Source organism: Hypomesus nipponensis, chromosome 2 (assembly GCF_054491055.1).
Source record: "Hypomesus nipponensis isolate SF chromosome 2, ASM5449105v1, whole genome shotgun sequence".
NCBI classification, from domain to species: domain Eukaryota; kingdom Metazoa; phylum Chordata; class Actinopteri; order Osmeriformes; family Osmeridae; genus Hypomesus; species Hypomesus nipponensis.
The window spans coordinates 5311534-5339341 of record NC_140362.1 but is presented as its reverse complement, the minus strand read 5'-3'; the positions used below and the strand labels follow the sequence as shown (position 1 = coordinate 5339341).

At 45.6% G+C, this 27808-nt stretch overlaps 5 protein-coding genes across 8 annotated transcripts in view; all 5 read left to right on the top strand.

The window, feature by feature from the left end:
- The window catches only part of kif13a (kinesin family member 13A), a 41491-nt gene extending 31881 nt beyond the window's left edge, over positions 1 to 9610 (top strand). For 2 of the 3 annotated variants that reach the window (XM_084703521.1, XM_084703512.1), the window contains 13 exons: positions 428 to 527; positions 670 to 796; positions 1059 to 1114; positions 1255 to 1379; positions 1757 to 1933; positions 2066 to 2158; positions 2501 to 2653; positions 3064 to 3141; positions 3275 to 3325; positions 3530 to 3620; positions 4583 to 4734; positions 6114 to 7503; positions 7625 to 9610. In XM_084703521.1, coding sequence (XP_084559647.1) covers positions 428 to 527; positions 670 to 796; positions 1059 to 1114; positions 1255 to 1379; positions 1757 to 1933; positions 2066 to 2158; positions 2501 to 2653; positions 3064 to 3141; positions 3275 to 3325; positions 3530 to 3620; positions 4583 to 4734; positions 6114 to 7503; positions 7625 to 7758 — 2727 coding nt within the window. In that variant the 3' untranslated portion in view covers positions 7759 to 9610. Of the gene's footprint in view, positions 1 to 427; positions 528 to 669; positions 797 to 1058; positions 1115 to 1254; positions 1380 to 1756; positions 1934 to 2065; positions 2159 to 2500; positions 2654 to 3063; positions 3142 to 3274; positions 3326 to 3529; positions 3621 to 4582; positions 4735 to 5641; positions 5807 to 6113; positions 7504 to 7624 lie in introns of all 3 variants that reach the window. The other variant, XM_084703504.1, reaches the window with a different exon arrangement.
- A 799-nt stretch (positions 9611 to 10409) lies between these two features.
- rbm24b (RNA binding motif protein 24b) lies at positions 10410 to 16228 on the top strand. Of its 2 annotated transcripts, none has more exons than XM_084703482.1 (4): positions 10410 to 10754; positions 11118 to 11307; positions 11507 to 11561; positions 14382 to 16228. In XM_084703482.1, exons 1-4 carry the CDS (start codon positions 10578 to 10580, stop codon positions 14734 to 14736), a joined length of 777 nt encoding a protein of 258 aa, XP_084559608.1. In that variant the 5' UTR covers positions 10410 to 10577; the 3' UTR covers positions 14737 to 16228. The 2 variants fall into 2 exon arrangements, with proteins under 2 accessions (XP_084559608.1, XP_084559617.1); XM_084703491.1 differs by having other exon boundaries at positions 10412 to 10754; positions 11118 to 11241.
- Positions 16229 to 18291: 2063 nt separating this feature from the next.
- On the top strand, positions 18292 to 20366 carry grinab (glutamate receptor, ionotropic, N-methyl D-aspartate-associated protein 1b (glutamate binding)). Its single transcript, XM_084707693.1, is given in 7 exon segments — positions 18292 to 18343; positions 19195 to 19288; positions 19290 to 19428; positions 19556 to 19675; positions 19835 to 19978; positions 20213 to 20290; positions 20292 to 20366. Coding segments are annotated over 7 exon segments (702 nt in total).
- A 552-nt stretch (positions 20367 to 20918) lies between these two features.
- Positions 20919 to 22402, top strand: LOC146300534 (speriolin-like protein). Its single transcript, XM_084669490.1, has 4 exons — positions 20919 to 21133; positions 21300 to 21503; positions 21641 to 21765; positions 21997 to 22402. The coding sequence occupies exons 1-4, from the start codon at positions 20968 to 20970 to the stop codon at positions 22327 to 22329; spliced, it is 828 nt and encodes a 275-aa protein (XP_084525616.1). The 5' UTR covers positions 20919 to 20967; the 3' UTR covers positions 22330 to 22402.
- A 413-nt stretch (positions 22403 to 22815) lies between these two features.
- On the top strand, positions 22816 to 27378 carry smpd5 (sphingomyelin phosphodiesterase 5). The gene is made up of 8 exons (XM_084703471.1): positions 22816 to 23108; positions 24207 to 25469; positions 25596 to 25671; positions 25766 to 25906; positions 26035 to 26124; positions 26224 to 26287; positions 26397 to 26556; positions 26826 to 27378. Exons 2-8 carry the CDS (start codon positions 24333 to 24335, stop codon positions 26931 to 26933), a joined length of 1776 nt encoding a protein of 591 aa, XP_084559597.1. The 5' UTR covers positions 22816 to 23108; positions 24207 to 24332; the 3' UTR covers positions 26934 to 27378.
- The last annotated feature ends 430 nt before the right edge of the window (positions 27379 to 27808 follow it).

The window sequence follows — 27808 nt, the reverse complement described above, 5'->3', positions numbered from 1 at the left end:
CCAGCTGTTTGACCATGTCAAGATGTGTCAGCAGCAGGTTAGCCCCCTCAGACTAGGGGAGACTCAGTTGATTGTGGTGAAGTTCCTCTGTTTCCTACTGACCTTGTGAGTTCCATGACTGGTCTCCTCTGAGGCTGGTCTCGTCTGAGGCTGGTCTCTCCTGATGCTTGGTCTCTCTTGGGGCTGGTCTCTCTTGGGGCTGGTCTCTCTTGGCGCTAGTCTCTCCTGAGACTGGTCTCTTCAGAGGTCGGTCTCTCCCGGGGCTGGTCTCTCCTGCTGCTTGGTCTGTCTTGGGGCTGGTCTCTCTTGGGGCTGGTCTCTCTTGGCGCTAGTCTCTCCTGAGACTGGTCTCTTCAGAGGTCGGTCTCTCCTGGGCCTGGTCTCTCCTGGGGCTGGTCTCTCCTGACTCTGGTTTCACTGACTGCAGGAGGAGGACCTGAACTGCGTGCGGGAGCGCTGGTCGGAGGCCCTCATCAAGCGCAGGGAGTATCTGGACGAGCAGATCAAGAAGATCATCCACAAACACGGTGAGCTGCGGAAGACCGTGCGGTTCTCCTGTCTCTCGGTCCGCCTCTCCTTTGCCTTTTCTCACCTGTTTTCTCACACTCTGTCTTCCCCCCCCCCACTCCCTTCCGCGCCCTCTCTCCTCCGTTCCCTCCCCCCCTCCAGAGAAGTCGGAGGAGGACATAGAGCGCGAGGCGCGGCTGGTGGAGCAGTGGGTGGGGCTGACGGAGGAGAGGAACGCTGTGCTGGTGCCGGCTCCTGGCAGCGGCATACCTGGGGCCCCTGCAGACTGGTGAGCTCCACACACATGCACACGCATGCATGCATACACACATGCATACACACATGCATGCATACACACATGCATCCATACACACACATATATACACAGATGCGCACCCACACATATATATATATATATACACATACACTTACAGATATGCACACAACAAACGTGCATACACAGACACATAAACAGATGCTGACACACAAAGATACACATGCGCACACATATTTATAGACACACACACATGACACATTTGTTTCTGTTTTAGGACACCCCCTGCTGGCATGGAGGCTCACATCCCTGTCCTGTTCCTGGACTTGAATGGTGAGGTTCTTCACACACACATAGCCTTGAGCCAGCATCCACACATCCCAGCCATCGTCACTCCTAAGGATGTGGTGGCGACGTCCTCCCTCCTTGGTATTATAAAGTCTGACTGTGGAAATGTCTGTCTGTGTCCCCAGCTGACAACCTGACAGTGAATGAGCAGTTGACAGGGCCCCACGCTGCCGGGGTCAACTCCATCCTGCCCAAGGAGCACGGCAGCCAGTTCTTCTACCTGCCCATCATCAAACACTGTGAAGATGAGGTAAGACTTGGGTCTCCGCTGCCCCCCTCTGGCCAAAAGAAGAACCTCGCAAAAACTTGACATTCCTTCAATAAAGATGGTCTTTTGTGTCCCAGATACATATTTAGTTTTGAAAGTGTTTTCTGAGAATATTCTCCAATGAAATTATGCTTATCTGCATAGTAGTGCATGGGCACTTGGATTAACATAAAAAAACAGGAAACTTTCAGGTTGGTTTAGGTGCAGTTCTATGGGCTTATGTGAAGCCCTCAGTGTTTGTCAAAAGGGCTATACAAATGCACTTGATTCGATTCGATCGAGCAGAGAGCTTTCTCTGTGGTCATCCGGTACCAGCATAATCCGGTTGACCTATGACCTACACCCCTGTCCTCCGACAGGTGTCAGCGCTGTGCTCCTGGGACTCGTCCATCCACGACTCGGTGCACCTCAACCGGGTGACCTCGCCCAACGAGCGCATTTACCTGATCATCAAAGCCACGGTGCAGCTCAGCCACCCCGCCTCCATGGAGCTGGTGGTCCGCAAGAGGATCGCCGTCAACATCTACAACAAACAGGTGCCCGCCACCACGGCCTCTGGAGTCTCTGTCAGGCTGCCGGTCTGGGGTGCTCCGAACCCACCAAGGATTTCACTTTTTGGAATGGAGTGCATGCCGTTTCGTTTTTGACCAAATGTGTTTCTCCTGTAGAGCTTCACTCAGAGTCTGAAGAGGCGAATGTCTCTGAAGAACACTCTTTACTCCTGTGGAGTCACCTATGAGATTGTGTCCAACGTACCAAAGGTACCAGTGTGGGCATTTACATTACATTACACTACATTTTGTCATTTAGCAGACACTCTTATCCAGAGAGGCTTACAGTAAGTATAGGGACATTCCCCCGGGGCAAGTAGGGTGAAGTGCCTTGCCCAAGGACACAACGTCATTGGCACACCGGGAATCGATCCGGCAACCTTCTGATTACTAGCCCGATTCCCTAACCGCTCAGCCACCTGACTCCACCTGGCTCTTGCATGAAAGCCTTTGAATTCTCCACCCTACTTTTTCAAAAATGATCTCAATGATCGATTGAGACTCAATGTCCTGTTTTACGGTCCTGTCCACCTGTGTGCGTTGGTCGGCCAGGCCTCGGAGGAGCCAGAAGAGAGAGAGACTCTGGCCCTGATGGCGGCCCGCGGGGAGAGTGAGGAGAGTCACGACGGAGAGACCTACATAGAGAAGTACACCAGAGGTGTTCTGGAGGTGGAGAACATCCTCAGCTTGGAGAGGTTGCGTCAGGTAGGGTCGATGGAACACATGCGACGCAAACGCATACTGTCAATGATACACATGACGTGCATGTACACATGTAAACACACATATACTCATACTGTGCACATACACATATGAACACACACATACAACAACATAGACCCCCCACAAATATAGTCATACATACACACAGAGACTGTCTCGAGATAACGCAAAGACTGCGGCCTGTGTTTTTGTCGAGTTACATTTTGTATTACTTTCTTTACTTACATTATTGTTTTTATTGATTTTATGTAAAGCACCTTGAGCTGCAATTCTTGTATGAAATGGGCTATATAAATAAAGTCTTATTACACATACACACACAAAAACATAAAAACACACACAAAACCTGCGGACACAAACACAGCCTCTGATAAGTGTTTGTATGTGGGCAGGCGGTGACAGTGAAGGAGGCTCTCTCTGTCAAAGGCAGACACCTGAGACGGAGCATCAGCACCCCCAACGTGGGCCATGTAAGAGACACTCACCCACCCCAACCCCACCCCACCCTCAGCCAATAAGCCTCCAACTCAATTACAGGAAACGTAAGAAACCCCAGCCTGTGTCAGTCGAGGGTGACCGTCTTCCTTTGTCTGTGTCCTCCAGTCCTCCTGCAGCAAGGCGGACCTGACCGGGTGCGACGATGACGACTGCAAGGTAAGGAAACAGCCAATAGGCAAAGAGATGTGAGCATCATCGTCTTGATGTACGTATCCTTCCTCGTCACTCTCTAAAAACCACCTAGAGAAGCCAATAGATGACTGCTCACTTAGATATAGGTATATACTGTAGACTGTGTCTTTCTTTCTTAAGGGTTGTAGATATACAGTAGATGACACCTGACTGTGTTTTCCTGTGCAGGGCCACTGTGACAGTCATCTAGACGTCGCTGACTGCAGTACCCACGAAGGCTTCATGTGTGGAACGCCCCTCAAAAACAAGGAGAACCAGGGTAACCTCCTGACAGACACCATCATCCCACCCAGACACAATCATCCCAGACACCACCATCCTAGACAGACACCACCATCCCAAAGAGACACAATCATCCCAGACAGACACCACCATCCTAGACAGTCACCACCATCCCAAACAGACATAATCATCCCAGACAGACACCACCATCCCAGACAGCCACCACCATACCAGACAGACACCACTATCCCAGACAGACACAATCATCCCAGACAGACACCACCATCCTAGACAGACACCACCATCCCAGACAGACACAATCATCCCAGACAGACACCACCATCCCAGACAGACACAATCATCCCAGACAGACACCACCATCCCAGACAGACACGACCATCCCAGACAGACACAATCGTCCCAGACAGACACCACCATCCCAGACAGACACCACCATCCCAGACAGACACAATCATCCCAGACAGACACCACCATCCCAGACAGACACCACCATCCCAGACAGACACAATCATCCCAGACAGACACAATCATCCCAGACAGACACCACCATCCCAGACAGACACAATCATCCCAGACAGACACCACCATCCCAGACAGACACAATCATCCCAGACAGACACCACCATCCCAGACAGACACAATCATCCCAGACAGACACCACCATCCCAGACAGACACCACCATCCCAGACAGACACAATCATCCCAGACAGACATAATCATCCCAGACAGACACCACCATCCCAGACAGCCACCACCATACCAGACAGACACCACTATCCCAGACAGACACAATCATCCCAGACAGACACCACTATCCCAGACAGACACCACCATCCCAGACAGACACAATCATCCTAGACAGCCACCACCATACCAGACAGACACCACCATCCCAGACAGACACAACCATCACATTTTGTTTGGTATTTCTCAAGAGGAACTTCCCCTCATCTGGATTTTTCTGGATCTCTACCCAGGTTTGGTTCCAGACAGCCCTACCTTCTTCAACTCCAGCCCGTTCAAGGTGCTCTCTCCCCAGCCTCCCAAGTTCCTCAAGTCCCTGCTGCCAGTCAGAGAGGAGAACAAGGCCAGGAAAGCCCTGGAAGCACGCCCCCTGCTGGGCCAGGAGGTGAGGTCACCCTGCTAGCAGCGGACAGAGAACTGTCCCTCCCTCCTCACATTTGTCCATTTTGTCTTTTTTTCCATCTCACTCTTTTCTTCTTCTGCGATTTGATAGCACTTTGTATGTGCATTGTCTTCCAACAAACGGCACTCTTTTCATGTTGCAGTATTTCTCTGAAAATAACTATTCTTCTATTAATATGACAATGTCTTCTCATGAGCCAACATTTGTACTAAATTAGTACTAAATCTGTGTGAGGGTTATAATGCCTTAGCAACCGTATGAACGGGAACCTCATGTTCTCTGACACCTGGCCGTGCTCCACCAGACAGGCAGCCTTCATTGTTAAGGAGCATGACTTCACCCGGAATAGCTACAGTCAACCAAATGGTGTATCCAGCCAACCGACATTAATGCTGTGTGTCTAAGACAGGTGTTTTTAATCCTGATCCTCGAGAGCCCCTGTCCTGCATGTTCTAGATGTTTCCCTGCTCCAGCACACCTGATTCAAATGAATGGGTCGTTATCAAGCTCTGTGGAAGCCGGGTAATGACCATTCATTTGAATCAGGTGTGCTGGAGCAGGAAAACATCTAAAACATGCTGGACAGGGGCTCTCGAGGACCAGGATTAAACAACCCTGGTCTAAGGCTTCTTTTCAATGTAGACTATTACACTTAACTGGTTTGTTTTGTTGTTTTCATCCTCACAAAGCCTGGGTTAACTGTGGCTATTTTTACAATGTAAATTAACCAAAGTGTGTGTGTTCCATTCAACATCGTCTGCATGTCTGTGTGCCATTTTCCATAGACTAACTGTAAACACTTGAATGCACTGGACTGTTAGCTTGGTAACTGCCTTGCTCCATGCATGCCTGTTTGTGTGAAGTGTGTGCTGTTGTTCTGACCTTGCAGAGCATGCGCTCATGTGTGGACAGCCCCACGCTGCTCCCCCCTCCCTGCCCCTGGCCCCGGCCCCGGGCGGGCAGCGAGGGCCACCGCACCCCCTCCACCTCCACCTCCACCCCCACCCCCACCTCCATCAGCAGACCGCTCAGCCACACACTGCCGCACACGGCTGTAAGTGTCACACACACACTTAGCCACACACACTGACACACACTGTTCTGGCAGAAAACCCACCCAAAAAACACCGGAGGCCCCTCTGCGAATAACACGCACGCACACACACACATGCATTATGTCATTAGCGCATGTTTACCTGCCTTCTGCCCAACATTCATCTCCACACCCATCAGAACATCCATTGTCATCAGTCTACCCTCGTGGTCTATGAGAGAAGTTGTAGGCTCCACCGCAGAAAGGAGAAGTTTGACCTTGTCCTCGGTGGGTTCTGTGTTGTGTCCGCCCCTGTCCGTCTGGTCAGGACTCGGAGGAGGAGGAGACGGACATGGCCATGAGTCTGGGCCTGGGCTCTCAGGACTTCCACCACTACCAGCCTTACATCCCAGAGGACTTTGCCAACTTTGACGTGTACAACGCCACCTTGGATAGCCAGGAGGGGGCGTTGTGTGCACGTTCAGACCTGAGGGGAGGCCGGGGCTTGGGAGGAGGAGGAGGAGGTGGTGGAAGCGGGGGAGGAGGGGACAGAGAGGTCACCCGCAGCCCCACGGCCAGCAGCTGCACCAGTGGCTACTTCTCCCACAGCGCCTCCAACGCCACGCTGTCCGACATGCCCTTCAGTAACAGCGACAGCTCCGACCAGCTCAGCTCCACAGCCAGAGAACCTGACCGAGACCCCCAGGATCCCCCCTCCTGCCCCCCGGGGCGAGGCGGCACCCTTACCCAAAGTGCCTCGGCAAGGGGTGAGACCCACACCCCTGTGCAGTCGCTGGCCAGCTCCTCCATCTGTGTTCCTGCGAGGCTGGGGAAGCAGGCCTCCCCCCAGCCCGGCAGGTGTGCCCTCAGCGTCAGCCAGGAGTTCACAGACTTTAAAGGGGCCGACGACGGCATTGGAGATGGCGATCTTGGACACTGGCAGCAGGAGTGGCAGCAGGAGGACTCACGCCTGCCCTCTGACCAGCCGAGGAGAGGGCATGGGGCCCAACAAGCGACCAGGCAGCATGCCTCGCCCACCATTCACACACCTCATCCGGGACACGCCCAAGCCTCGAACTGCAATCATCACAACGGTAAAGAGGGTGGGATTTTAGCCGTGTCCTGTCCAGCCCCTGACCTGTCCCCCGCTCCATCCCTGGTCTTCTCCCCAGACCCAGACTCAGGGTCATGTCTCGGGCCAGTCCCAGGCTTAGCCCCAGCCTCCTCCCCTGCCCGAGCCCCTGCCTCAGCCCCAGTTCTAGCTCCTGCCCCAGTATTATCCCCTGCCCCAGCCCCAGCCTCAGGGCCTGCCTTAGCCCCAGCCCTCACCCCGGTCCCTGCCCCAGTCTTATCCCTTGCCTCATCCCCAGCCTCGGGGCCTGCTTCAGCCCCAGCCCTCACCCCAGTCCCTGCCCCAGTCCCACCCCCGGTCCCAGTCCCACCCCAGGTCCAGCGAGGAGGAGGACAACCCCCCATCCAGGAGCCAGCCCAGGGAGACCTTCCCCACGGCAGCCCCTGCCCCAGCCCCAACCCCAGCAGTGCTGAGCCCTCGGGGGACTCCAGCGGGGACGAGAGCACGCCCGCAGCCCAGCTGCCTGACTGGATGGCCCCCGGGGAGCAGGTGTGGGTAGGAAAGAGGAGCGGCACAGTGCACTACGTGGGGGGAGTGGAGTTTGCCAAGGGGATCTGGGTGGGAGTGGAGCTGGACCTGGCAGTGGGTGAGTGAGGGAGAAAACCCAAACAGTAATTACCATTGTGTATTGGTACGTGTGTGGTTGTTTAAGGGTGTGTGTTCATGTGTGTGAATAGGTCCGTGCTTACTATCCTCTCTCCCTTCAGGAAAGCACAATGGAACCGTCCAAGGGAGGGTGTACTTCCGCTGTGCTCCTAGCCGCGGGGTGTTTGTGAAGCCCTCTCGCCTCACCAGAGGCCCCCCCTGTATGGACTCAGAACCTCAGACCTTGGTCCTCTAGAACCCTGGAAGACACTGCTCCATCTGGACTACCACCCACCAGGATAGGGGCCAGGGTCCTGGACTACCACCCACCAGGATAGGGGCCAGGGTCCTGGGCTGCCACCTCCCAGAATACAGGCCAGGGTCTTGGGCCACTACCCCCCAGGATAAGGGCCAGAATCCTGGACTTCCTTTTCCAGGATAAGGGCTTGGGTCCTGGACAACCACCCTCCAAGAAAGGGGGCAGGTGCCACAGAGATCCCACTGACTCCTATCTCTCTCTCACTCTTTCTCTCTCATAATTCATCCCTTTCCCCCTCAAACCATAGTCTGTTATTTTTGTGTAAATGACTGTTTCTCTTCAGCGTGGCTGACCAGTGTATTTTAACGTTTGTCTATCATGGTTCACCGAGCGTTCACTATGCACACATGCACATGCACATGCTTTTCTTTGTTTTATTTTATTTTTGATAGAAAGGTAAACCTTTGACTGAGTCATCAGATAAATACCTTTATCTTTCTTACATTTGTATAATCAAATCTGTTCATCATGTAATATTTATGTCAAACACCATGCATATCCTCCCTATTGGGTCAAAGTGGGATATCATCTGGGATATTTTGATGAAGAATGTACTACTGTTGATACACTAACAAATGACAGTTTGTTATTGAAGTCATGATGATATGTCAGGGGTAACCAAAGAACTAGGGTTTCATATCTGCTGAATATAACTCATATTTTGCTTGTGTGTATTTGTGTGTACATATATACTGTATGTGTCTAGTTAATGCGCATTGCCACATGACTAACGCCACAAGCCCTTTTGAACATTGGGCCACCTGCAAATCGCAACTGCTTTGAAGCTATGACTGCAGTCGGCTCAGCTGTCGGTTATCGTTAAATGAGTTTTGTTGGAGTACTGTAACACTGTGGAATGACCAGTTAGCCCCTACTGAAGCTGGGACTACCGCCATTGCCGTCTGATTGCTTGCACTGGAGTAGACCTCCCTGAGGGTTCATCATGTAGTCTTCCGTGTGGGACAAGCGAAACGTATCCCGTGTCTGCTCCTGTGACCCTGCTGCTTGGTGCGTCTGGAAGGGCAGAACACTGAGGGAAATTCCCAAAGGGACCTGAGGTCTGTCAACACTATGATCAGTATGAAGCAGGCTAGGCTTTTGACGAAGACCTGGCGGCCTCCCTGATGCCTTACTGCCCTGTCTCTGTGAAGACAGGCAGGAAACGACAGACTGCTGTTCCTAAATCCTCACCCAGGATGTGCTGACTAGCATCATGTGTGTGGATCTGAAGCCTGTGTATGACGTGATGCCCTTGAGGCATTTCAAATTGCCACCCAACCCTCTTTGATTGAATAGCTCTTGGTAACGCCTTCAGTATTTCTTTTTTTTATGTATTTTTTTGGACAGCGTTTTTTATTCTCATTAGAATTAACAAGTAACATTTCAAGTATTTGTAAAGGTACTTAGTAATGCCAATAAATGAACTTTTTTTTTTTTTTACTGGGAGGGGATGATTAACGGATGATGGACAATATCAGGAAGAGATGTAACAAGTGATTTTTGTAAACTGAATGATCATATTTTATGGAAGCAATAGATGTGGTGAGCTGTGGAACTGATATATTGTTGTTTTAAAGTGCTGTATTTTCAAGGAAATGAAAGAAACCCAAGACCTTACTTTAAAGATGACATCAAAGCTGCTCTCCCTCACAAGGAGCTGTAAATAGAAATGTATTTGAACATAGTCTTTACAGTATTATAATGTACAGAATTGTATTTATATTGTATCTCAACAAACTTGTTTTAATTGGTACAAAGATGTTCTAGAATACAGAACGTTTACAATGTACAGCCTGTGTGGACCTCTTGACTCCCAACAATCTTTCTGAACATTATTTCATACGTTTTCACAACAGTTGTTTTCACTAGGGCCTTGGATATAGACACAGGTCTTTGTCCAGGGGAATGCTGCCTTCCCCTGGGAGATTTATGGCACACGAAGTGACCCATCTGTGTTGGGTCTACAGAGAAGCTGCAGACGTCAGCCTCAAACACTGCCACTGTTGCGTTTGTTCATCACACAAAGCCCGATAGATCAGCTGGTTAGATATGTCACTGTGAGCTGCCCTGTCTGTTGTTAAAGAAGGCTGTGGGGTGATCTTTTCTATTTTACTATATAACAGTAAACGCAAATGTATGATGTGTTTGTCTATTCTGGAGGTGTTCCGAATTCTGATAGTTGTTGCAAAAGCCAGAACACGATCGCGACATTCCTGTTGGGATAGCCTATCGGTAGTCAGCTGTTCCTATTGACCCCGTATGACCATGTGTGATGCAACAGGTGTGATATGGGGCACGATGACTGCACACAAATGTGTGGATAAACACGATAAGCGTAAATGAGATATCAAATATTAAACGAATCACCTCTAGGCCTACGTGAAGCACAGTGGGCTAAAGGACTATGACTTTACCAACAACAACAAATTACCACCGACAAAAAATATAATCACAAATTGAGTAAATAGAGATTCCTTGTTCGTTTCAAAACCAATGAAGTGTGGTCGAGTCACCCACCAGGTCTAGTAGGTGGAGCGTAGTGGGTGTCCTGGGCGGAGTTAGGTGACGTGTAAAGCGATGTACATGCTCTGGAGCACAGAAGCGGAACGCTGAAACAGATCTTCTGTTAAACAGGTGTCGGGAATCATTCGATCCAAAGAAAAGCTTCCCGGACCAACACTTTCTTTTTTAATTTAAACTTTGGTGTTTTTCAGTGTTCAATATAGTGGAAACATTGTTTCCAACCCTTTGCACAAATGCAGATGATGCACTCAGCACAGAAAGACACAACCTACACGAAGATCTTTGTTGGGGGTCTTCCATATCACACCACGGACTCCAGTCTCAGGAAATATTTTGAGGTGTTCGGTGATATCGATGAGGCTGTTGTTATCACAGACAGACAGACTGGAAAATCAAGAGGTTATGGATTCGTAAGTAATCAATTTGAGTGTGACACATTGCACGTTGGTGTATGCTGCAGACTACCTTGACCAGTCCACGCTTAGGTTTGCTGGCAAGAGTCAAATGATTAGGTAAAGTTTCATTCTAACAAATAATTATTTAAGACAATCGCTAAACACGTTATAGCCCACATGAACAAAGTTATGAAGTATTATGCACACACTGTTCCAACATGTACAGAGTAATTTGGCACTCACAATATCAAAGACTAGCGGATTCATCCCTTGATTCAATTACAGACAGTACGAAACTGAACTTATTTAGAGCTTAATGGCAGATAGTGGTTAACTGACTTATGTTATTAAATGGAGATTTGTGTATGTTGCTCTCAGGTGACGATGGCAGACCGGGCGTCCGCAGACAGAGCTTGTAAGGACCCCAACCCCATCATCGATGGGAGGAAGGCCAACGTGAACCTGGCCTACCTGGGAGCCAAGCCCAGGGTCATGCAGCCAGGTGAGGGCCTGGACGCCCTGGCTGAGGGCTGCGCCACAGGTTTTTTTCACAACTTGGACGACCAAGGTGGAGAACAATGAAAGCATAAACTATTGTTTTTTACTCACACGTATGTGCTGGAGTGTTTGACACTGACGCAGTGCTGCTCAGCAACCTTAACCCTCACTGTGTGTGGCAAGTTGACGTTGTATGACATACTTGGGTGGTTTAGATTGATTACTTTGTCATGCAGTACAGTCGAATCAAAACAACTTTCTTGTTCCAGGGTTCTCATTCGGAGTGCCTCAGATCCACCCGGCGTTCATCCAAAGGCCTTATGGGTAGGTCCCCTCACACCTCGTTACATGTTTTCTTTATCACGTCTGTGTGAAACATCTTCTACAGATTAGAGTTTGTCATTTAGCATTAGAACATGACTCTGCACACAGCCTCATTTTTACCAATAGATGTATAGAAGTATTTAATACTTACATTCACTGTCTAATGTTGTACATCTGATAAATGATTAGCATTCGAAATGTTGTTGTTTTAATTTCTGTAGTTCTTGTAGAACTATAACTTTGACCCACCCATTCAATGTTGTGTGTCCCGGTGTGACTGTTGGTGTGTGCACATCTTTGCTTGTTATTGTTATTGACTCTGGAGGAAGTGACCGTTTGTCCAAAACTCTTACAGAATTGACTCAATGTTGTCCATTTCTTTCTGATCTGACAGGGTCGATTACGGTTAAAATAGCTGGTGAAGGGACATGATGGTTTGAGGAATAGCTGAGTCTGCATTGGGCAGATCACTAAAGTGTTACCAGTAAACTCTGACACACACAAACAAGCTGAAATGGTGATTAGATGCATGGAAGTTGATGTTTTCTTTTTCTCCAGTTTTCCATATAGTCCTTAGATTGGTGTGTGCCTTGGTACCAGTATGAAGTGGTTTTCAGCTTAACTGTGTGCTTATATTCACCTGCAGTGGGGAGGGGAAGGGAGGGAGGAGGGTCCTAGAAGGGACTTTTGGGGATATTTTTTTTAAAGACATTTGAAATGTTGTTAGGGAGATGTAACTTACTTTGTTTGACATGGGGTGTTGATTCTTGTTTTTCTTTTTAATGACTGATTGTGCTTTAGCCTGTGGTTGTATTTTTCTGGTTTCAGTTAACAATACGTTCACTATGTTTTGTTGCTCATGGGGTGTATCACCCAGTCAAGGAAGTAATATTTGACAATCCATCCCCTGCAACAAAACAATCCCTGGCTTGCATGTTGGACTTTTTTTTCCTGTTTTCTTTTTTCTCTTTACTCATAATGCTGTGGTTTCTGTTTTGATGTTCTCACATTAACCCATTGCTTTCATAAGTAGCTTTTCATCAAAAATGAACGCCTATACTTTACAGACCCGTGTTGAACTAATATCTTTTAAAATATAAAAGAAACACAAACAGACAGACAGCGCTGACAAAGAGACAGGCTGACAGACGCACAGCAAAGTTGAAACTGACAGAGTGGTACCGGACTGACAGCAGCTGTTGGCTCACATGGCTTCTCAAATTCAGATGGAAAATGGGAGTCACTCTACTCCACAGTGCACTTAATAATGTATGTCTTAGAGAAGGCCACTCACCCGCAAACAACAGGTGGGCAGCTAGACATAGACATGTGCCCGGGGGCCAGTGTGACTGTGTCCTAGGGATTACCCATGTGCCCTAGTGATTTACAAAGCACCTTTATTTAGCCCCGAACATTCGGGAGCACAAAATGGCCGCCCTGCCCTAGCCCTTCAGAATAGTTTGTGTTGACTGAACCAGTTCAGCAGCACAGTAACAAGAGTATTTTTATATCTGGCTGGAGGAATTGAGAACGGAGGCTCCTGTTGCAGATGACTAGTCTATGGAGTTTGTAGCTTAGATAGGATCCAACCACATCTTGCAGGAGTGAACAATCCCAAAACCTTTGTTAGTCCTAAAACAAAGGTTATCCAACTTGATTGTCTATTGGTAGTACAGTAAGATATTGAAATATTTCAACAGGTATAGCAAATATTTACTCGGATGTAAGGAAACATTGGAGGCTACCATTGGAGGCACTTGCATATCCTATGACTAGGCAGAAGTGGTCACACCATCAAGTTAATAATGTAGACAGTTACGTGAACGCGAGGGAAGGAGACCCGTGAAGGTCATTCAGACAGAGGAGTGACAGAGTCCGCCCTCAGACTTGACGAGTGCCATGCCATGTGTTGCTGAAGGAGGGAAGCTCAAGCTTGTCCCTTAGGGATGACAAGGGGAGCAAAAAATAGCATGCCTCCAGCCTCTCTTGTCAGTCAAACAGACGGGTGTGTATGTGAGTGTGGTTGGGGGGGGGGGGGGGGCAAGGGGGGGGGCAGAGAGAGTAGAAGGGTACATCTATGGACAGATTTAACACCCTAACACCTGCTGTTCTGCATGTGTGCTACAGGGGACTAAAACGCAGTGGGGTAAATGGAGCCAAATCTGCCCAGAAACTCAAACTTCCATGGTCCACAGCCCCTAAGTCTACAACTTACTTTTCCAGACACTAATTTATTCAATGTATCGGTATTGACTACAGCACAAAGCCCACTAGTATATATTCAGTGCCTATTTCAACTGCTTAAAATCACTTTTGCCATAATTTCTCTGCAAAGCTTCTTCAGTGAAATTTTCTCTCCTGTGTTTCCGTGATTTTGTGTGTGGGCATGCTTGTGTGTGTGTGATGTGATTGTATGTGGACTGGTAAACGTTCAGTGACATCCTTCCCTTGGTTGGTGTTGTGTTGCGGTGTTGTGAGATGAGCTCGCAAGTGGTGTGAGACAACCTTGGTTCAGTCACAACCAGCAGAGGTGTGGGCTGTTTTCGCTTAACGCCTTTATTCCAGTATGATTCCACCGCTTTTTCTGACTCAAAAATTGAAAGCTGCGCTCGTTTTTTTGATACTATGCTAATAGTTTTCTCTCGGTAGGGTCCCTCCATTGTAATTGAATGGTTTTGCTGTGTTAATGATATGAGAACTGGGTTGTTGTTTTTGTTGTTGTTGTTGTTGTTGTTGTTGTTTTATGGCGCCTGCTTCTTCACTTTCAGATTGTCTATCAAGTGTTTCTGTTCTAACCTCCTGTATGTTTACGTCCAACAGGATTCCAGCTCACTACGTCTACCCCCAGGCCTTTGTTCAACCCAGCATGGTCATTCCTCACGTCCAGCCCACTGCAGCGGCGGCTACTGCCGCTGCCTCCTCCCCGTACCTGGACTACACCGGCGCGGCCTACGCCCAGTACTCTGCTGCTGCTACTGCTGCAGCTGCAGCTGCCGCCTACGAGCAGTACCCTTATGCTGCCTCCCCAGCCCCAGCGGGCTACATGACCACAGCCGGGTACGGCTACGCTGTGCAGCAGCCACTGGCAGCCGCGGCCACCCCAGGAGCAGCAGCAGCGGCTGCAGCCTTTGGCCAGTACCAGACCCAGCAGCTCCAGACAGACCGCATGCAGTAAGCACTGTGGAGGCAGGTTTACCGTCAAGGGTTGGGTCATGCAGTACACGCGCCCGGGACATGGCGAGGGAGAGGTTAGTGTTAGCTGAGGGACAGCTGAGAGGAGAGGGTGATGATGATGAGGATGATGATGAGGATGATGATGATGGTGGAGAGGTTGTTGTTGGCAGCACTGTCATCTCTTCTGCCCCAAGAACTTGAAGAGGATCACCAGGAAAGGAAACAGCAGAAACGTTACCTTATTATTCAATTATCAGTATTGTCTTGTCATTCTAGTATGAATATTTAATATTTATTCAGAAGTAAAAAAAAAAAAACATATTAATCCTTATTTAAGTAGCAGGCTCCCAAAACCACTGATGCATTTTGTACGTAAAATGATATTGAAATGGTTAACGTTTATTGCAATGTATAGTTTTATATGTCCTTCACAAGTGCACTCAAGTCTGACAATCAGGTTGTTTTTAAAAACATGTCTAAATATAGCTAAACAAACCAAATAAAGACCTTATTGCAAACAAGGAATACAACTGTAGACGCATGGTACAAATAACTAATCTCATGTTTCCATATCCATACTTAATGATCAATGTTAAACTATGCAACGCTAACTTTAGTAAGTATCAAAGGGGCTTTGGTATGATAATGCGTCGACTTATTTGCTGATGATCGTATTGTTTGCAGCCACCAAAGAACACACAGCAGATAGCCGCATGAACAGAGATATATTTCAGTTTGTTGCCCAGTGTCTTTTCTCTTTTGATCAGTTCAGACACCGGAATGGGACTTGAAATCCAGCTCATCGTTTTGTGAATTTCTTTGTCAGACTGAAAATAATGTTCTTCAGAGAATGTTTTCCCACTGTGCCTTTAAATGTTGGTACTCTTGTATTTATTAAGGAACTTTCCATTTTGTGTGGACTCTTTAGCAATTTGGAGTCATCAGGATTATGGATGGGTACTTTTTGTTCCTCTTTATGTACTGTACCATACAGCGGTTGAAGGATCAGGTGTGCTATTCTAATTGCATAACTGGAATTTACTGTGTAATTATATATTTGGAAAAACAAAAACCTGCAACAAAAGGCAGTGGATTTATACCTTTTCTATCAAACTATTTTTCCCCATACTTTTGTAAAATTGTACATTGTATTCCTTTGGGTAAAAGAACAAAGCTAGTAAAACTATGAGCAATAGAATAAGCTGTAGTATTTTCTAAGTTACATACCCTTTTCCATTTCCATATCTACCTTTTGTTACCTTAATTAGAGGGATTTTTACACTGTTTGGAACTTTTTATACTTGAAATGTTTCATGAGAGAAAATCTGAATCTGAAAATGTTTCTCCTTTTGGAAATAACTGATGTCACTGGACATTAATTATAAAGTCACTCAGATGCCAGTGCAATATTCCTCTAATTTTTCTTTTAAAATGTGTGATTCTGACTAGACACTCATTGGTTAACAAATAAATATGTATTGTCTTTAACCTAACCATTTTAATTGAAGGATTGATTTATTGTAGAATAAGCACGATCATTTGTATCTTAATTCCGGTCATTTCACAGCTCTGTTATCTAGCCATAATGACAGGTGCTAATATAATTTAACAGTCTAGTTGAGGAACTAAAGCATGTTGAAACCATGCATTGATAAAGAGATATGTAAGCCACTATTGTCACAGCAAACTCAAAGTCAACTCAAACAGGTGGGAAAACATGTCTACCTTTGGGGAATGTGGTAACTGCAGAAGGAGCTCGCAGTCTGGTCGGCCCTTAATAAATCTCTCTACCGCAGGCTCTGTGTGTCAAACCAGAACAGTCCCCAATAGTCCCAAAGACAAACATTTCATCATACTAGATCACATTTTGACTATAAGACGGGCAGTATAAAATATTAAAATGTGATGACATTCCTTTCCATGTTATTAATTTAGTGGATTGTGTACTTTTTTCCCTTTTGATAAATGTCTATGGTGCTATTAATAGGTTGAAATTAATTCTGGACTCATGAGATTAATTAGATGCAAATACAATATTTATACCTCTATGGCCAGGACAAACAACAGAAGGAGGAATCTCGGTCAAAACTGGATGAAACAAAAATCTAAATCTGAAGAATTACAACTTCATCTTGATCTCTCCTTGTAAATGTATTTCTATAATTAACCCCACTCCTCCTCTCTTCTCAAGTGACATTAAGAAATAATGTGGACTGCTATGGGTAACATGAACCTGCTCACCAAAATAGTAAGTAGGTGAAGTTCCTCTCCACTGATTTTGTCACCGGAACCAGAAGTCTTTAGCTGTCCATCCTCACAACACAATGTCAGCAACTGTTTTGTGAACACTGAATAAGTTATAGGAGATTTATATTCATATACCTATCATATTAGGGAAGATTTGACTGAAAACAACCAGATCGCTATTTCAGAAATCGAAATGTGATATACTGTATGTTTAGTTACTATACCCTTATCGTACCCATGGGAGGGATAGTACAATCATGCCCCTTACAGACATGACCTGCTGTTCTCCAACCTCAGAAACCAGCTGTCACCCCTGACCCCTCCTCTAGTCTTGAAGCCTTTCACCTATAGAGACACAGGTCAGAGAGGCAGCTGTGAACTCTATCTTCCATTCCCCACCTGTTATGAACCATTCAGTACGTTTTGCAAGCTCTTACAAAGCGTTCAGTTGTTTTAGAGACAAGCTTATTATGAAGTTTTAATGTTTTCAGACAGCTGAGGCCCAGTAGACATACAGCTATAGATCACCTGTCTTTCCCAAGTGAATATGGGTGAATGTTTTCAGTTTGGACAGGTGACTGCAATGGTGAATAGATTTTGTGTGTTTTGAACTGGATACTTATCAGTGAAAAGTGATTTGGCAGCCCCTGGTCTGTTTTGCAGAAATGAAACCATCATTTTATTTTACCAGTCATTTTATTCTATAAATGGCGCTGTGCTTACCCTATGTGGCATGGTAGGTAAGAGAGAAACAAATGTTGGACTGGTTGAGCCGTGCGACGCAATTGAAGAGGTCTGAATTGGATTTTGGATTTAAAGACAAGGAAAAATATCATATGTTTTCTTTTCAAATTTTTACGACTAACTTCTTATTGTTACTATGATCCGTAAAATGTGTTTACTGTATTCATAAACAAGGGAATTTTTAACGATAGATTTAACTTTGCAATGCGGTACTCCACAACAATTTTTAAAGCCTACATTTGTTGAACCAGTTTGGGTGATTGTTTTCCAATATTATTGTCCGCACTTTTAGCTGTGACAGAGACGACTTTGATCCTTTCTAGTAAGCAGACTGGTCCCCACCAGCTTCCCTTCTCGAACCGTCCCTGACCATTTCTCGAAGTTTCAACCCTTACCATCCAACCTGATCAAGATTTAGATCCTTCATCAGGTTTCTTGGCGCTGTTCACCCAGAATCACCACCTGAACCCTTCACCCACCCAGATCTAAAGGGATTTTTCAAGACAGAGTTCCTCTTAACCCTGGGTTGCCACACCCAGATGCTTCAGGTTTGCTCACACCAGGTATGCTACCACCAGCCGTGCAGGGGTTGCCAGGGATGCCAGTGCCACCGGCTGGTATGTTTGGATGACCTGGGGAACTCCCTTTCCCACTTTTGGACAACCCATGTTTCTTCCAGATCAGCCAGAATTCTGCCCTTTTTCGCCTTACACTCCCATGAACTCCAATGGCCCCTATGATCAGGACTTCAACGTGAATGGGGAGCATGTTTAGAAATGGTATGATTCAGTAAAGGAAACATTTTCTTACACAGCAGACATAGTAGCCTTTTCACCAAGGAAGTGTTACATGAAGAGATGTGGATTGTATACAACTATACTGTGTGCTGTGTTTGGTTGATAGTCTCTTGTCCCACCCAGAACTAAGAGACAACCCTAGTTATCAGGATAATGAGCCCCGGTGTAACAGGCCAAATTGACCCCAGCCAAGATTAAACCTGGGTATACTTTGTCCCAGGCCAGAGTATACCCAGGGGATTAACTGTCCTAGGCCAAAAAGGAAGAATAAAAGAAACGTGCAAATGAGAAAAGAATGCAATTTTGATTGTATTGTCAACAATTCTGATTGTATTGTATTTGTGTATTCTATTTTGATTATTTAATTTGTGTAGCATATTTTACAATATATCATTTTAATTGAAAGCAAACTTGCATATATTATTTTATTGTTTGTTATTATTATTATTGTTTGCTGACTAAGTTGTCATTTGTTTTGGTTCTTTAGTGTGCACTTTGAATTTCTTTGTTGAACCCAGGACATGCAAGGCAATTCTGATTTTGGCTCATTAAATGACAGTAAGGTAACAGGAACATCCCATCACAATTAATGTTTAAGAAAAAACATAAGTGACAAAACAAAACCATATGAAAACACCAAATATACTTAAGCGGATACATTCTGCTGTCAGAACCATTGAGAGAATCTATCGTCATCCACCTCCAGGTATTCTTGGTCATGACCGTTCAACTGATGGTGACGTGTGGTTTTGTGTCAATCTTCACTTGTGGAAAGTATCAAGACATTTGCTCACCTCCATATCTGAACATATTATTTGTCCTACGGTATATTCTTGGTGACCCTTATTGTACTGAGCTGCTTTGGAGACATCCACCGCAAGCATCCATGGAACCTTGTTACACTGGTGAGACCCATTCAGGTTCTTTTCATCAATACATGTAACATTCTTAAGATAACATGTAACTTTTAAGCATGGAAGTGCTCTTTAGAATCTAGATTAATGAAATGACATCTATCGATGATGTTTTCAGTCAATCCTGACACGGAGTATGTCAGGGATGTTTGCCAGTTTCCATGACACACATGCAGTCCTGTTGGCTGTGGGCATCTCTACATTCGTCTGCTTCTTTGTGGTCCTCTTCTCTCTGCAGGTGTGTGTGTAGCACATTTCTGTCTGGGGCAGAACTGTGTATATCTGAGAACAGCTCGAGTATGTACTTTATGCTGGGGAATGGAGATCAGTTGATAACAGGTTCAATAGATCAAGCACTCATAACCCCTGTGTCTCTCTGACCTCTTCATCACCCGAGACCAAGTATGACTTCACCTCCTGTCAAGGCGTGCTGTTTGTCTGCCTGATGGTCTTGCGTCTCTTTGGGATCCTCTGCATCTTCATCCATGACAGGATCTTGCACATTGTCCACTCCTCATTGGGTGCACTTGTCTTTACCTGTGTAAGTGCTTCACTAGTCAAAACTCTTTACCTGTGTAGGTGCTTCACTAGTCAAAACTCTTTACTTTTGTAAGTGCTTCACTAGTCAAAACTCTTTACCTGTATAAGTGCTTCACTAGTCAAAACTCTTTAGTCGATGTCTGGAAATGTTCTTTTCTCTGAATGAATATGTTTCTGTGTGGACTGTAACTGACTGAACAGCAGTATAACATACATGATTTGTTTATGATTCCAGTTCTTGGCTGTGGACACTCAGCTGTTGTTGGGCAACAAGAAAATTTCTCTGAGTCCAGACGAGTATGTCTTTGGGGCTCTTAAGTCTGTATTTGGACATCATCAACGTCTTTATGTCTCTTCTTTCAATTACTGGAAAAGCACGTTCTTCGTAAGACTCTTTGGAGTTAGTGGGATGTAAACTTGTATTTTAGAACCAAATCACTATATAAAATGTAGTCTTGATATAGTGTACAGTTCTTGAATGTAATACATATATACAGTATATAGTATATTTATATATCATCATGTACAGTTTTCTCTTTGTTTTCTTTTTGTGTTTTAATTCATTTGCACACCTGGCTTTATAGTAGGTGAAGGATAAGAGTGTCTGAGAACTATTATTATCAGAAGAGTATTTGATGACTACTTATTTGTATCCTTCTTTTTATTGTACTTTGTCCTTAAAGGATTTTGTGTTTTGTAAAATGGAAATATGTTTATTACCATTTGTTGCCTCTGGAATAAAAGTGATTAAAGAAAGGCATGTCAAATACCCAGAAAGCCTGTAAATTCTGAAATATAACAATGATGTACAGTACATCATTGTTATATTTCAGAATTTACAGGTGACTTAAAATCATTGTTTATTATGACATCATAAAGAGACTTTATTTTGCTCAACTAAGGTTGCATTGTGGATTTGGTTAGATACAGTCATATGTGACTGGGGTCTGCAGACTGCAGTGTTAAGGCTCTACTGACTGGACTCAGGCCATGAATACAGTAGGAGGTTGTGCGTCAGTACACATAGAGAATGAGAAACTGCGCCAGGAGAATGGGAACTTGAAAATGATGTTGGGCCTGGTGAGAGAAAACCAAGATCTGCGATACAGAGTGCAGAACTCTACTTTAACCAGCAATACTCTGACGGGATCAACAGGTAGTTGAATCAAATTAAATACTGTATGAGCTAGTAGCATTTGACATCTTCTGCCACTAGATGGTGCTAGAGATGCATTGCCCCTCGGTCTACCCTGTAACAAAATGCATAATCCATGCTGTCAATGGTAGCTAAAGGTTTTGCACAAACTGTGATTGTTCCCCAGACAGAAAAACAACACTTCAGTGGTATGACAGCCTAAATGAAGGCCGATTCAGAGATGACTTGCATCAGTCAAACAGGACAGTCCATAAAACCTCCTCTCCCATTGGCCAGAAGTCTTTTAATAACAGCTCCACGTTCACAGACCCTAGTCCACATGAAGATCTGGCAAGCAGTAGTTACACTTACAGATTGCAAAAAGTGACAGGTCAGTGGAACACAGGTTCAAATGTTTATTTCTTGTTTTAACGTTTTCACAAATATAATCATTTAATATTACAATAGAATTGAATTCTATATAATAGAATGGCAAAGTGAAGTAAACAAAGTCATGTGTCAATACAGATCAGGAGCGTTTGGTGGGGGAGATTGCCTTTCAGCTGGATCGTAGGATTCTGTCCCATGTTTTCCAAGGCCAGGCCAGACTATATGGGTTCACTGTTCTCAATATACGAGACAAGATCATAGAGGTGGGAACCGCAAATGAGTTGCCTGTGTTTTCATTGCTGGGCATACAGTAACCTTCCAGTACTCCATGAAAGACTAATGAAAAACTGAATCACTATTGTCTCTTTACTATCTCTTGCCAGTTTATAAGAGTGTGTGCAATATTGAAAACCACCCTCTATTTCGGTTTGAGTTTAGACATGATTAAACAATAGTATAACAAATTCCTCCTCTTCCTCGTTTTTTTAACACAGGTCACCACACATCCCATGACAGGCAAAGTGAATGAAAATTATCAGCTTCAGCTCTCTCAACGTCATGCTGAGCTCATGAGCAGACTGAACCAGCTTGGGTATTGCAGCTCACTACACCCTCCCTTCACCGAGTTTATCATCAACACCTACGGCATCCTAAAGCAGAGGCCCAATTCATGCAACATCCTGGAACTGGGATTCAACAACCCAGACTACCTTCGAAAAATTATTATCGACACAGCTCCCAGCAAACTGCTGAAGGACCTGCTACTTTTGCTCACCTGTCTCTGCTACATGGCCAAGCAGGATGGCAAGCCCCTCTTCTTGTGGTAGATTGGAGAAGCAAGCACACCCTGGACTTGATACACACTGCTTTATTCTAAAAACAATTGTTGTTGCTCAATAATATTTGAACTCTTCACGTGTCCTAAATGTGTCTTTGTTGAGAGGTGTGAGAGACTCACACATACAATTCCATTGGGCCTAGCCCTCTCTTCAAGACTCATGCTTGAGATTGTGGAGCAGAGCTAGACACATAAAACCGTATTATATATTTTATAGCTATGTAGAAAGTTATGTAGACATCAATGTAGCGTTACCTTGATCTACCCTGATCTGAGTCTTTTGTAAAAAAAGAAAAGAAAAAAAGAATACACATACTCAGGCAACGATTTTGTAGGGTTGTGCATGTAGGCTACAGGTGTATGGCTATGGCGAGCGGAAAGGGACCTGACATGGAGAACCTGTAGGTCACAATCAAGGTGTACACCTGGGTGCTGTGACAGCGCCCCATCGACGCTTTGGGAAGCAGCGTGAACGCGCTTTGGTTGTACACGTGCAAGCCCCTAAGAAAGGCTGACAGATTCATACCTAAGGCTTGCTACTGTAGCTACGGAAGCTAGCAACTAGCCTCCATCCTGCTTTTGTATGAACACTCAAATTCATTGTACCTGACGTATGTTCATATTTTGACTGGACGTATATTTTCAATGGGTTCGAATTTAACAGTAGACAGCTTGCTTCACTAACACTACCAACAACGCAAGAGAGAGCTAACGATTGTCGAGGAACTATTAACCTGTCAGATTCGTACACGCAAGTGACACGGCCAGGTAAAGCGGTTGGATTACTTGAAATATATGATTCTGTGTGTTCGTATGGTGTTGGTATTAGTTACTAACAAGTCTATACTGCTATTGCTTGTTACTAGATAGTAGCCTAGTATTACAAAAAGTATTCGACTGTCCTCCCGATTTAGCTAGCTGACGTTAGGCTAGCTGTCTAATCTAGCAAGTGTTTTGCGGCTCTACTATTTTTTGTTCAAAACGTCTGCAGCCCATACAGTCTGTACGAAGACATAATAATTGTTGTAGGTGTACAAGGAACATGACATTGTGGCAGTTAAAATATCAATATCAGACACACCACCACTGTGAACGTTTTTCACCCAACAATACATAGATTACCCCGATAATGATCGTAGTAGTTGTCGGACTCGTAGTACGACTAACGACGTGGTACAGTACTAGTAGTACAGTAGAGATAGGCTAGCCAAAACACTGTCAACAGAACGATTCAAGACTTCACACACCACAGCCAGCACATATCGACTGAATTTAGAGCTACGCACTAATGTAATCGATATGTTGTATCGTGTTCTTGACAGTCATCATCATGAATGATACACAGTTGAATCAGTTAATTTTCTATTAATTGTATCTCACTATTATTAGTTTAGATGTGATGAGTGGGTTACAAGGTCCCCAGTGTAACAGTGAGCGCACTCAACTGTCGCCAGGCACCATCCAGCGATTAGTGAAAAGTGCAGATGGTGGCGGCTGGATTAGCAGCGATTGAGCGACAAACTCATATATTGTTGCATTCTTGCCCTCCTTTCCAACAATGCTGGCCAGCAGTGTTTACCTCCCTTGCATGAGCGCGCAGTAAGCCAATGTAATCTGTCTCTACGCGAATTGATCGCCTGCCCCAATGACGCACCAGCTGTCACCCACTTTGAACCGATGGGTTCCTAAAAAGGAGTCCCGATGTCCCTGAACATCCAGTCGATAGCTCACCATTTCAGTGAATTCACAAATCCACAAATTCGAATAATTTGGTTAGTTGAATGATGTGACAACCATGATCCTCTGTGTCAAAACACCCTGAAATAGATTTTTTCATCCTGAATTGTTTTTGTGCTTGTTTTTCAGCGTATGTTCCATTGGCGCTCTGTAGGCTGTTTACCTCACAATGACAATTTGGCCAGAGTGAAGTGAACAGGGAGCCCTGATGCCTGTTGTCCATATAAAACTGTAACGTTACAGGGGTGGGGAGGCATGGCTTTGCGTGAGTCTCCGTTCTCCAACAGTTTTGTGGGAGGCCTCCATGCAGTGGGCTGGGGCCTCATCCTACCCTGCTTCTGGTCTCTGGATCGCCTTATTGCTGTGTGTCTCTCCACCACCTTGGAGCGCACACAGCGGCAAGAGCAGGAATGCTACCTCCACCCTCTAAAGGTTTTCTTTGGTTTCATCATCTTCCTCACACTCTTCCTCATCACTGCCCCCCTGGCCTTCCTGGGGTTCTTACTCTGGGGTCCGCTTCAAGCTGCCCGCAGGCCCTTCTCCTACCACCAGGGGGTGACGTCATCATCCGCAGGGGAAAGGAACTTGGACTTAGAGCAGACGGGAAAGGCTACATTTGGGTTTGTGACCGCCAACCTGTGCCTGTTGCCAGACGGCCTGGCGCGCTTCAACAACCTGGGCCACACGCAGCGCCGTGCGGCCCTCATCGGCCAGAGCATCGTGCAGGGTGTGAGCCGACCGCACATCCGCATCTTTGTAGACTCCCCCAGCAGTTGTGGAACACTCAGTCCCTCCAGCAGCCTTCTCCCCACGGCCACTGGCCCCTCCACATACGGGGCCACAGAGTGCCAGCCCGCAGGGACCAACCCTCAGGACGAGGACCAAACCGATGTAGAGGTTCCAGCAACTAACCCCAGTAACCATGTAGTGTTCGTTCCCTGTGATGAGACCGAGGATCCCTCCTCCATGCCTTCTCCTAACCAGCCTTCTTCCGTCATCAACACCAACCAGAACTCCAACCAACAGGGCCGGAAGAGCCACCGGAACCCTCCGCGTGTTCTGCATTCTCAGGGCCTGGGCCAGGGAGACGATGTGCCCTGGGACGTGTCTTCGCTGTTTCCGGCTAACGTGGACATGCTATGCCTGGAGGAGGTGTTTGACAAGAGGGCTGCTTTGAAGCTAACCGAGGCCCTCCGACCCTTGTATGGTCACATACTGTACGACGTGGGCGTCTACGCCTGCCAGCCGCCAGGCAGCTGCTCCTCTTTTAAGTTCATGAACAGTGGCTTGTTCCTGGCTAGCCGCTACCCAGTACTTGAGGCTCAGTATCACTGCTTTCCCAATGGCCAGGGCGAGGACGCACTAGCAGCCAAAGGCCTGCTCTCTGCTAAGGTATCACAGTTTTCACCTACTATTCAATGCAACATGTACATTATCTTACCTGTGATTGTGGATTGATGTACTATGATGAGTATGATCTAAAAATGGAACTAATTAAGGGCTGTTGGCGGTTACCAGGTCTTGATTGGTCAGATTCAAAAAGAGAAGAAAGCAGTTGGCTATTTTAACTGCACTCATCTCCATGCACCGGAAGGTAAGTTATTTCCACACTTTATTTTCCCTGTCCTGTTCTAGACTCACATTTGGAGAGTTTGAGTTATGAAGTGTTTCTTTGCCCATCTAACCAGGAGAAGGAGAAATTCGCTTTGAGCAGCTAAACATGCTTACAAAATGGATAGGCGAGTTCCAAGCCATGAACAAACAGCCTGATGAGGTTGTGCTGTTTGACGTGCTCTGTGGGGATTTCAACTTTGACAACTGCTCACCTGGTGTGTTTGATATTGATAACGCCACATTTCAATACTGAGATCATTAATTCATCATGGTGCATTGTGTAACTGGAGAGGCCTAGATCTGTCATTTGCCTTGTTGAGTCTGTGTTTTTATCCATGGCTAGATGACAGGCTGGAACAGGCACACAGTATATTTGAGGATTATAGAGACCCCTGCAGGGTAGGGCCCGGTCAGGAGAAGCCTTGGGTGATTGGTGAGAACTATTTTATATGAACTACATCATTTGTGTAGTCAATGTATACAAACAACATTTTAAGACAGTTCCTTAAACATACCTTTTGTGTATATTTAGGTACTCTACTGGAGCAACCGACTTTGTACAATGAAAATGTAAAGACACCAGAGAATCTTCAAAGGTACGTTTTAGAAATGACTCAATTTTCAGAATGCTTCCCTTAAGCTTGAGACGTGAGCAGTTTGTCAAACATCGATACATTTTCTTATCTGTTGTCTATCCCTGCGTAGGACTTTGGAAAGGGAGGAACTCAGAAAGCAGTTCATCTCCCCTCCTGTGGCCCGTGTTGGTGTCCCTATGGACTACCCTGAGCTGGGCCAGCCCTGGGTGGGGCGTCGGCTTGACTACATCTTGTTCCGGGAGAGCTCCATCGCCAAACAATGCAGAACAGTACGTGTCCCCATGCGTCTCACTTAGTCATCATCTCATCCCCCCCAAATCTTCTCCTTTACTGTAGTCTTAGTCCGTGAATAGAATAAAGAGGTATCTTGTGTCAACCCATTGTTAAAACTTCAAACAAGTTATACACTGTGGCAGAGGTTGACACATGGCAAATATGGGTTCCGTTACCATTCCATTAACGTTAACAAAAGCAGTGCCCTCTTAGGACATAACCAATTACTTCCTTGTCCTTCTTTCCTTTTCTCTGCTCTCTTTAGGATATAGAGGAGTTTACTTTTGTGACTCAGCTTGCTGGCCTAACTGACCACATCCCTGTCGGCCTGAGGCTAAATGTGACCCTGGACGCCAATAGTGTTGATGGTTGAGGGCTAATGTGATGATAAATCCATGTGGTGTGAGACACAGATTAACTATGCACAGCATTACACTGGTACTGTACATAAATCTGTTTTGGGCATTCTCCACAGGGATTATTACAGAGAAAATGAACTGATCAATAGAAATGCCTCACGTGAGGAGTGCTGACTTGCACTCTTCCAGAGTGATATGCTGATAACTTTTTTTATGATAGTTCTATGATTGATTTATTGATAATATAGAAGCCAAGTAATTCCATAAATTATATTGTATAAAAATTGCCCGTGTCAGGCTAAGGAATCGTATGTAGATTTTATATGGTGACAGTTTCTTACTATGGTAAATAATTTTCATATGATTTATTTTTTCACTCAGAAATGGAAAATGATTGCGTAAGTGAATGTCTGAAAATAAATTAAATCTATAAAAATGTTTGAGTCACATTATTTGCTATTAAAATCCAGATTTTCCCATTTTTGGGGTGTATTTGTTAATAGTGTGCTTGTTTTTAGCAATATTGGCAAGGAATAATGATTGCTCTACACAGGTAGGCTATAAGTAGCTCATTCAAAGCAGCTATGCGGTGAAAAATATACAGTGGTCTGTCAGAAAAATCTTTTATCAAATAGTGCTCAGAGTCGCTGGAGTCAAAGCAGTTTATTTCTTGCGGCATGCAGCAAGGAGACAAGTCTATGGTGGTACAAAGTTGTCTGAGGAACTGTCACTCTTCTTTTATCCTGAAGCTTGCGTGTGCGTGCGTCTTGGGGTGGAAAACTACATCTTCAGTTTGGAGTGGAAAATTACAATATGAGCTCCTGGTTCCAATACAACAAGGGAGTTTGACATCTGTTTTGCTTACTTGCTCAGTAAAAATTCTTTACAT